Raw genomic sequence first — 11,742 nt, forward strand, 5'->3', positions numbered from 1 at the left:
CTACTTTATATACTTTATACCCACTACTGTAAAACAAAAGAAAGCCACGACTACTTTATATACTTTATACCCACTACTGTAAAACAAAAGAAAGCCACGACTACTTTATATACTTTATACTCACTACTGTAAAACAAAAGAAAGCCAGGACTACTTTATATACTTTATACTCACTACTGTAAAACAAAAGAAAGCCACGACTACTTTATATACTTTATACCCACTACTGTAAAACAAAAGAAAGCCACGACTACTTTATATACTTTATACTCACTACTGTAAAACAAAAGAAAGCCATGACTACTTTATATACTTTATACTCACTACTGTGAAACAAAAGAAAGCCACGACTACTTTATATACTTTATACCCACTACTGTGAAACAAAAGAAAGCCACGACTACTTTATATACTTTATACCCACTACTGTGAAACAAAAGAAAGCCATGACTACTTTATATACTTTATACCCACTACTGTAAAACAAAAGAAAGCCATGACTACTTTATATACTTTATACCCACTACTGTAAAACAAAAGAAAGCCACGACTACTTTATATACTTTATATCCACTACTGTAAAACAAAAGAAAGCCACGACTACTTTATATACTTTATACCCACTACTGTAAAACAAAAGAAAGCCACGACTACTTTATATACTTTATACTCACTACTGTAAAACAAAAGAAAGCCATGACTACTTTATACTCATTATTGTCAGTTGCATATCTAGTCTGTTCAGTGCCAGTGATGCCACTGACTGGAGACTGGTGCTGATGCAGTGGAGAGTTTACCTTTTCTACCAATATCAAATATTTTCTTATGTCCTCTTTACACTTTGCTAATACCTTTAGAAGTGTCATAAGTCAATGCTGACATGCCAATTAATAGCTATAAGTCATTCAGCTATTTTTAGATTTTCAAATTTTTAATTGAATTACAAGATCTTAACAAACGTGATTTGTGTAAAAATAATGATCATGTTTCATCTCCAGCTGTTGTGTAAGGTATTCAGTTTCAGTGGTCCTCCAACAAGATCTGATGTTGTTTTTTGGTATTATGGATGAATTTGTTTTTGGCTTTACATATGTATATAACTACTGTTCTGCATGGTTTGGAGTATCACAAGAAATATGATGTCAGTAGTGTGATGTCTACAAACATCTGCCATATGAAGTATTTCTATATCCTGTAGCACTCCTTCTGAATGCTGGCAGTATATATATATATATATGTACCACTCTGTTAGTGTTTGTCAGATCAGCTGTAGCACTCTTCTGAATGCTGGCAGCTATAATATTGAAGTTAAAGAAGTAACACAGTGAGATAATTGTAATAAGAGATTGGGTCTATAATTTTATTTTATTAACTGGATCATTGCAGATGTTTGTGAAAATAACAACGCAAATTTCTTTTGATCTTATAACAGTGCAGAAACGAATTCCGTGACTAAAATAAAAACTTTGAAATGTGAATGTTCTTTTTTGTTCTTGGAGACACTGTGGAAAGAAAAAAAGAGGATTGAAGCTTATAAACTGCCTGCTGAATTCCACACTATTTAGTTCTGTGATCTATAATGTCATCTTTGAAGAAATAAAGATTGAGCCAAGGCAGCTCAAGTGCATGTCAATGTTTATATTGATAACTGGAGATGGATAGATATGTTATCATGGGTGTTCAGTCATTTCTTGGAATTCAGCATGGCAACAATTGAATACAAACCATTTGGTTTTTACTTAAATAGAATCATCTAAATAGTTACTACAGGTAACCATTCTGTAAGAAATTTTGTCATAATTGAATATGATTTGTATGGCACAAATTTGATTTGATTTTGTTCTCCGCATTTAATGCGTCTATGCTGTGTGAGGTTTAACAGTAGCACTGGCTTTGGGGTCCTGCGCCTGGTTGATCTGTTAAATCGACTATGGTCCCTTTGCCAAATAAAGCTCTTGGAATAGTCTGTTTACTTTTGAACTCTGCTAAAAGTTTGGCGGCTATCTTCTCTGCAGCCTCTTTAAAACCCTCACCTGGAAAACGAAACAACGTCCTAGAAACTAACACAATAGAAAGTGAACTTTGAGACAGTCGTCAGATTGCAATGCAACCTAATTAATGGCAGTTTGATTAATATTCGTTGAAGCTTGGACATGAAAAATAATATGTCCAAGGTGAAAGTACGCACTTAAACAGGCAAACGCAGACGCGCGTGCATATGCCTCATCGTGTGGACAGTCATGTCTTCACTTGCTGGTCCACACACCGTCATAAATACTGAGCTAGCAGGCTGTCTATGCCCTGGCCGATATTGAAGGTCCCTTGGGCTTTCTGTTCATATTTCTAGAGAGGATGGTTAAATTGGTGGCAGAAAAATTTGGCTAATCAAACTGTAGACTTACAAAGACTGCGTCCCATACCTGTTTTTGAGGACAGTCGCAATACTAGATCACAGTCATAGACCGCCGCGAAATCCTTGATTGTATCTGACGCCACACTACTATATAGATCCGACTTGTTGCCTATGAGGATCTTCAGGGCTAAAAAAAGTTTCGTCATGATAAGCACACTACTATCTCACATTTTACATATTGTAGACATAATTGTACATGGTACATAATTGAAGATTTACACACACACACACACACACACACACACACACACCGTTTACTCACGCACGCACACACACACACACACACACTACTCAGTTCTAAAGCTATCTACCAGCAGATGAGAAGCTTACACACACACACACACACACACACACACACTACTCAGTTCTAAAGCTATCTACCAGCAGATGAGAAGCTTATACACACACACACACACACACACACACACACTACTCAGTTCTAAAGCTATCTACCAGCAGATGAGAAGCTTACACACACACACACACACACACACTACTCAGTACTAAAGCTATCTACCAGCAGATGAGAAGCTTACACACACACACACACACACTACTCAGTACTAAAGCTATCTACCAGCAGATGAGAAGCTTACACACACACACACACACACACACACTACTCAGTACTAAAGCTATCTACCAGCAGATGAGAAGCTTACACACACACACACACACACACACACACTACTCAGTACTAAAGCTATCTACCAGCAGATGAGAAGCTTACACACACACACACACACATACTTGTCTATGTGTACCAACCGAGGACATCAGCACAACACCATACAACCGAGGACATCTTATTCCTTGGTTAAATCAAAATAAAAACATTCAATTTAGGGTAAAATCTATTCGAGTATGAATGTTATAAATTAATTTTTTATAAAAACTAATTTTTTGCTGACAAGAATTTTACATTCTAACCGAGGACACACACGGACACACACACGGACAGACACTACACATTACAACCGAGGACATGCTTGCATCTACATGTAATAATGATTGTACTTTTAATGCAAAGCAAATTTTATATAGCGTTACTTTGCAGCAATTCACATTTTTATGAAATTCTTTCATATTTAAGGTAAATTCCAAAATAACACCAGAGGTGATGATTAAATGAACAGTTATACAATATTTAATGCTGGGCTTTGCCACTTTTTTAGAATTGAAGATTATGAGATAAAACATCAATTAATTTAGGAAAAGAAAGGATACTGATGAAATAAAATAAAAGACCAAAGAAATTCGTTTTCAAACATTTTATTTTCATAATGCTTATTTTCTATTTAGCACTCTTTTATTATCATGAATTTTGTATTTTGATAACACAAAGTGTCGTCCATTGGATACAGACTTGAACAGTACACAATTTTACAATTGAGGATATCATGCCAGCAGCACCCAAAATTGTGCTTTCTTCCAATTTGATGCAATATTATATAATGCTTAACAGCATAATTATCATCAATTTTTTATAATAAAATATTAGTATCATGAATATTCAGAAAATGTGACTAGCAAAGGTTTTCAGGTTCATGGAACTCCAAAGTCATACTTTGAAAATGCTAAATGTATACAAGAGAGCACTGTACTGAAATGGGTTTCTTTCCATTTTTAACTTTTTTACATAAAATAATACAGTTTACTGCCATTTCACATGATCAACTAAGAAAATTGTTGAGATGGCAAAAATATCAATATAACAACTTTAAATGTCCAATTTCCTCCATTCCGAACATTGTGAATGATTGAATCTGACAAACTACAATGATACGAGTTCATTTCCATTTTGGCACTTTTTTTACACAATACAAGATAACAGGTTTACCACCATTTTTATATAATCAACTAGCAATATTGTCAAGACGCAGAAATTGTCAAACAAGCCATTTTACATATCTAGTAAATTCAATGAGACTGTTTACATGCCTGACAATCAAATCTGAGGAAAACCACTTATATACAAATAAAAGCTGAAGTCCCTCAAAACTCAACCAATCAATCTTATTTTTAAATTTGATTTGTATATAGATAACATTGATCACTCTTGTGAGTTTAATGACAACAGGCCTATCGGTTCTCCCTGAAATGTGCTTACAGTGTTACTAATATGCTTTTACTAATAATCATCAGTTCTGTGAGTTTCATGAAAACAGGCTTTAAGTTATTGGTTCTCCCTGAAATGTGCTTACAGTGTTACATATATGCTGGGAAAAAAAAAAAAAAAAAAAAAAAATATATGTTAACAGTGTTGCATGTACACTGAAAAAAGGAGAAAAAATGCAAAACTTTTGAAAATAATCACCCCATTTCCTCCATTTTGAGACACTGTATTACACAGTACATGATAACATGTTTACCGTCATATTTATATAATCAACTAGCAATGTTGTAAAGATGCAGACAATTTCAGAGAAACACTAACATATTTACATATCTAGTTAATTCAATAATGAGACTGTCAACATGCCTGACAATCAAATCTGAGGAAAACCACTTATATACAAATAAAAGCTGAAGTCCCTCAGAACTCAACCAATCTATCTTATTTTTAAATTTGATTTGTATATAGATAACATTGATCACTCTTGTGAGTTTAATGACAACAGGCCTATCGGTTCTCCCAGAAATGTGCTTACAGTGTTACTTATATGCTGAAAAAAAAACAGCATAACATTTGAAAGAAAAGGGCCTGGTCATGCTGATTTTCAATCTTGACCATTCTTTTACTCATAATAATCAGTTCTGTGAGTTTCATGAAAACAGGCTTTAAGTTATTGGTTCTTCCTGAAATGTGCTTACAGTGTTACTTATATGCTTAAAAAAACAGCATAACATTTGAAAGAAAAGGGCCTGGTCATGCTGATTTTCAATGTTGACCATTCTTTTACTAATAATCATCAGTTCTGTGAGTTTCATGAAAACAGGCTTATTGGTTCTCCTTGAAATGTGCTTACAGTGTTACATATATGCTGAAAAAAAAACAGCATAACATTTGAAAGAAAAGGGCCTGGTCATGCTGATTTTCAATCTTGATCATTCTTTTTAATTTACTAATAATCATCAGTTCTCTGAGTTTCATGAAAACAGGACTATTGGTTCTCCTTGAAGTGTGTTTACAGTGTTGCATGTACACTGAAAAAAGGAGAAAAAAAATGCAAAACTTTTGAAAATAATCACCCCATTTCCTCCATTTTGAGACACTGTATTACACAGAACATGATAACATGTTTACCGTCATATTTATTTAATCAACTAGCAATGTTGTAAAGATGCAGAAAATTTCAGACAAACACTAACATATTTACATATCTAGTTAGTTCAATAACGAAACTGTCAACATGCCTGACAATCAAATCTGAGGAAAACCACTTATATACAAATAAAAGCTGAAGTCCCTCAAAACTCAACCAATCAATCTTATTTTTAAACTTGATTTGTATATAGATAACATGTAAATGCATAGCCAAAATCAAATTCTTATTCTGCATAACATTGGATTAGGATGAAAGTAAAATGTGTATCAAGCATTAGACTAAGTTCCCATACCTAGATCAATCTAACAGGATCAATCCAACTCCAAGGGGTTTCTCACTAAATTGCTTTCAGTTTGAGAGTCTTAGGATTCTGGCATGCCAGTTTCAGTAGGCGTGACAGACAACTAAGCCACTTACATTGATTGCAATTTAGCGAGAATTCCCATGGAGATAGATCGATCCACAGTTAGCGTGATAGGGTCTGGAAATAGTCCCTAAGGTGTCAGGACGATAAGAGTTAAACTTTGGAAATGCCAGAATGAGGTACAGTGAAAATTAAACACAAAAAAAAAAATTGCTTAAACTCATTTAAAAAAAAAAAAAAATATATATATATATATATATATATATATATATATATATATATATATATATATATATATATATATATATTATTAATTTTTTTTTTTTTTTTTGCTGTATGTCAATCCTAAGAATCATTCTTGTAACTTAACAAAATACAGAAAATGTTACAAAGTAAGAGTACAGGGCTCCTGGCAGATGGGAGTGATAAGTAACGACTTGAAAATGCCAGTATAGCACTCTATAAACCTGCATTGCCTCCAAAACAGAAAACAATCACACTGGTTTTCAAACACAAGCTGCACTTCTGTCTTATGAAACTTTTCAGTAAGTTTCAGTATCGTAAGTAACATGGTTTTCCCTTAACCGCTATCCTGGCAGCAGTGTCCAAAATAGGGTTTTCTTCAACTTTCATGCAATAAACCATAATACTTAACAGCATAATGACCATCAAATTTTTTATAAAAAAATAAAAGTATCATGAATATTCAGAAAATGTGATTTGGGAAGGTCTTCAAGGCCATGGAAGTTCAGAGTCACACTTTCAAAATGCCAAAATGTAAACAAGAGATAACTGTACTGAAATGATTTTCTTTCCATTTTCAACACCTTTTTTAAAACAAAATGATCAATAAACTGTCATTTTTAAATGTTCAACTAGGAAAATTGTTGACATTTATGATACTTTATTACACAATGCACAATGCATTTTTAAATGTTCAACTAGGAAAATTGTTGACATTTATGATACTTTATTACACAATGCACAATATTATAACAGGTTTACCGTCATTTTTATATAATCAACAATATTGTTAAGAAGCAGAAAATGTCAAAACAACACTTTTACATATCTTATTAGTTCCATAATGAGACTGTTAACATGCCTAAGAATTAAATCTGAAGAAATAACAATTATATACAAAAATACAGAAAATGCACAGCACTTCTGGTGGATGGGAGTAAAAAATCACATCTTGAAGATGCTAGTGTTTGAAAAATAATTTAAAAAAAAAATTTAAAAAAAACGTAAAAAATTCCAATAAAGCTGCTATTCAAACTTTTAATCTAGCTGTATTAACTTGATATTAATAACCCCACCAAGTTTGAGAAAAATAAAGCACTGTTATTCATCTATAGCATGTTGACATAACACATTCTTTTTGTTGTAAATTTATTTGCAATGTTTAACACCATTTATCTGCACAATTATCACCAAATCCTAATTTTGTGACACAGTTAAGAGAGCTAAACCTATGGGACTTTACAGGGAAATCTCAAGGAGTGTTTTATGTAATCTCATTTAATGTCCAATTGAAAATTAATGAGTAGGCAAGTGACTTTATAGACCTTAATTTAATTAGTGATCACCCAAGGGACAATTTTATAGACTGCCATCCATACAGTACCATCATATAGCACAAAGGTGTTGCATACATGCTGAAAAAAGTGAAAAACAGCATTACTTCCCTAAAAATGACCCAATCACGCTGATTTTCAAACTTGACCTGCGTATTATGAATATTCATCAGTTCTGTAAGTTTGAAACCAAAAGGTAAAATGGTTTTCCACTTATCGTGTTATCGGTGCTGCATATATGCTGAAAAAAGTGAAAAAACAGCATAAATTCCCTATAAGTGACCCGATCATGCTGATTTTCGAACTTGACCTGCGTATTACGAATATTCATCAGTTCTGTAAGTTTCAAGCCAAAAGAAAAAACAGTTTTCCACTTATCGTGTTATCGGTAAAAGTGCACGGCGACGGCGACGACGGCGACAGCGACGGCGACGACAGACGCAGATGACGGCTATATGTACAGACACATCTGTGTCTGTACATAAAAAGCTAGCTATTGATCATTGTAAAAAAAAAAAAATTCACCAGGTAAAATTCACTCAGTATTAAAATTTATCTTAAAAACGGGATGAGTTAAATTTCATAATTGTCAGGGGCCGAAGACCCAGATATATCGCACCTAAGCCGCCTCCGAGAGCCATACGGTTCATACTAGTAAATTTATTCTCAGATATAAGGTTCGTTTTGCATACCTGTAAACTCCTAAGGGTTTATCTTACATAGAAATGTGATTTAACATCGTTTAAATCATAAATCGGCATGAAATAATTGACGTTTGAAAACGGACACAACTTCTTTGCTGCACTTGAAATGACCTCCTTAGCTATAAATATGATCCTATCACCTTGCGACATTGCATCATTCGATCGATATACATGAGTAGTTGTCACTGCTGAAGGGAAAGCACGTCTATTTATAGAAACTGAAATCAGGTGACACATGTACTGTTGTGTTCAGAGAGCGACTTCCGCTTGACCTACTTTCCAGTGCTGTTTGTGGAACAGTAGGTAATGAGTTGAGATCTCGATTTTCTTCTCATTATACTTCAATTTAAGAAAATAAAAAGCGTGACTTGTACTTGTGTAATTTCCCACCGGTACAATAGGTATTTAATAAACATACCGGGTGGAAGATTTTTGAAAAATTAATAAGCGTAGGCTACTGGGTGAAAATGGAGCGTACCGGCGGGAAGAAATTTGGAAAATTAATTAACATACCGGTACGTTTATTTGATACTTCAGAGTAGGAGAGCTTAATTTGATAAAAAAGACCTTTAGTTTAAAAATATGAACTTACTGAACATATAGACATCTGAGATATAACATTAGTTTCAGTTTAGTCTGCCCTTTACAGCACAACCGAGGACGCGGAATTTGGTCCGCCCTTTACAGCACAACCGAGGACGCGTGTGTATAGCCCGATTTCAGACAAAAAGTTGGACAGTATTTCTGATACACTCGTGGCGGGAATTTGGCCCGCGCTATACAGCATAACCGAGGACTGGCTCAGAATAGCGTCAAATTTCACCACCTAACTTGAAATGGGCCCCTTTATGCATTCCACTGCTTATGTCAACCGAGGACGTCCTCGGTTGGAGGTGTGTCCTCGGTTAGTGGGTTTCGGGCGGGTGTGTGTCCTCGGTTAGAATGCGTGCACAAGAGCACACACACACACACACACACACTACTCAGTACTAAAGCTATCTACCAGCGGGTGAGAAACTGCCTGCGTCGTCTACCCATTTCGGCAGGTAGTGGAGAGAAGACGGGTTGTCCAGACTGAACATCAAGATCACAGCGTGTGTATTGCGGTAGTAGTTCTGAGTTAAGGTACGGAACCGTTCTACTCCTGCTGTGTCCCACACCGCCAACTAAACAGAATAAAGTAATTGACCGTTAGCGCTCCAACGAAGTGAAACTTTTAAAAATAAAACTTTGAGTATCACTGTGCAATGCACCTAGTTTATTCTTTGCGTAAGTGTTTGTGATGTGGGCCACACGGTGGGTTACAGAAAAAGGGGGTATTTGGGTCACGTTAATACTGTGTGTATTGGCTTTCTGTAACAGTTATAAAGTCGACCTATTGCGCACTTTTATATATAAACATACAATAAATCGTGTCACATGATAAAGGTTCTGATCTTTTACGGGGCTGGTCGGGAACTCTGGGTTTATTTTCGCTCTAGCTCATCAGTTTTCACAAAATATTAGCCAAAAATAGTCATCGTGCAAGATTAACACATTGCGTACAAACATGTCTAATGTAAACACGAACCTAGACTCCCCCGAAAGCACCCCCCCCCCGAAACCTCCCCCCCCCCCCCCCCCCCCCCACACGTACCGTGACCCGGTCGCCTTTGATGTTAAACACCCTGGAACAGCTGTCGATGGTGTGTGTACCCTCTGTGACATTGATAAACCTGTCATTCTTCATACGTAAAAAGAAAGTAGTTTTCCCCACGTTCACTTCGCCTAGAAGGACCACTTTAAACATAGGACCTCGCTGGTTTGCTGCTGACGCCATTGTTGGTGTTAAAGTCCGGTGTGTTAGCCAACCACTGGTGTCCTCAGTCTACAAGTACTTAGGTGCCGTTGTTAATTATTATTTCTCACTTATCAACTTATCGCGCTGATTTTTTTAATATTCCGTCTTCCGCATTCAGGGCAGGTCATGTGGTTATGATATAGATTTAAGAAAACAAGTCGTACTTGTTATAACTGCTGTGTTACAAGAGCACGGCAGTAACAGCGCTGTTCAACCAGATCACCACATTAACAGGTAACTCAAGAGTCAAACGCTGATATCCGTGTTATTTGCTACTGTTTCTAGTAATCTGTCCTCTCACGAACGACCGCAAGTTTCTCCCACTAGACCGTGTGAAAGACAATCCATGTAAAACTAGAGTTTCACACACAGAAATAGTCTAACTTTAATTAACGGATGCCCTCCCTGTATAGTCTTTGTCACTATATAACCGTCTTGATGTAACGCTCTTCTCGTCCCACATCTTATCTGCCACTGAGTCATGTTCTAAGGACAGCATGGACTGGTAGAGCACGGGACACTTCTTAAAGTGGAAATGATACGGGCCACAAAAAAAGAAAGCAAAACATGAACGTTTTTTCTTCGCCGCATATAAAAAGTGCGCAGTTAAGTCAACAGCGATGTAGATGTATAAAGGTGTGTTTATGACCCAGGGTTTGCGTTACTTCATGCTGTGGTGGGGTACTCATACTTCTATGTGGAATAACACAGTGACATGTACACAGCCTGATAATGATATCAGTGAAGAGATATACGTACCATGACCCAGTTAGAACGACATCTTTATCTGTGTTTGTCATACTGACAACATTCACGTCACAAAGTATAGGCCCTTCACGCCGTGACGACTGTCACGGTTAATTTGATAATAATAATAATAATAATAATAATAATAATAATAATTAGCATGCTTTATCAACACCATCATTACAATTTTAATAATAATAATAATAATAATAATAATAATAATACAATTTGACTGCAGTCACTGATATAAAACTAAAATCTTTGTAAAAATGTCAAACAACGTTCCATTTTAGAATTTTTACAAGGTGCTAACGAAGAGCTGAGGAGAGTAAACGTTTTGATTATTTTAATTATTTTAAAAAAAATTTTGACCCACAAAGTTTATATCAGCCTCTCTTTCATGAAATGGAGTTAACGTGCTTCATGACGCCATATATGGCATCCTTTTCAGTTATCAAGTATGAGCATTTCACAAAATACGAACTGAGTCATGCACGAAGTCTATTATCGGTCTAAAATGTAATTGCGACAGTTGAGCCACGAGCACAATGGAGCATCTCAACCACCAAACGCCGTGGGAAACAACTGGTGTCAATGCAGCGCCGCATTACGTAATGATAACATGTATATCTGACGAAGACTTATAGAATTACATATCAATAATCAGCATTTAGCTAACAGGCAGGCTGGTTAACCACTTCCCAAGATATATTGATTTAAGCTGGAGATACCTTATGAAAAAGTCATCGCGACTAATTGAGATGTTGGATCTTTTCTCGTAATCCTTGCGTCCGAACGTGAGCCGTTTATACCATTCTCGTTACCAAT

The 11,742-nt window shown here is 35.6% G+C and overlaps 1 protein-coding gene across 1 annotated transcript; it reads right to left on the minus strand.

The window, feature by feature from the left end:
• Positions 1–1,047: 1,047 nt before the first annotated feature.
• LOC106163474 (ras-related protein Rab-1C) lies at positions 1,048–10,799 on the minus strand. Its single transcript, XM_013541073.2, has 4 exons — positions 9,964–10,799; positions 9,331–9,493; positions 2,421–2,540; positions 1,048–2,033 (listed from the first exon to the last, which is right to left on the minus strand). Exons 1-4 carry the CDS (start codon positions 10,144–10,146, stop codon positions 1,876–1,878), a joined length of 624 nt encoding a protein of 207 aa, XP_013396527.1. The 5' UTR covers positions 10,147–10,799; the 3' UTR covers positions 1,048–1,875.
• Positions 10,800–11,742: the final 943 nt, after the last annotated feature.

The sequence above is a fragment of the Lingula anatina genome, chromosome 4, assembly GCF_051362555.1.
Source record: "Lingula anatina isolate TDL-2025a chromosome 4, LinAna3.0, whole genome shotgun sequence".
Lineage (NCBI taxonomy): Eukaryota > Metazoa > Brachiopoda > Lingulata > Lingulida > Lingulidae > Lingula > Lingula anatina.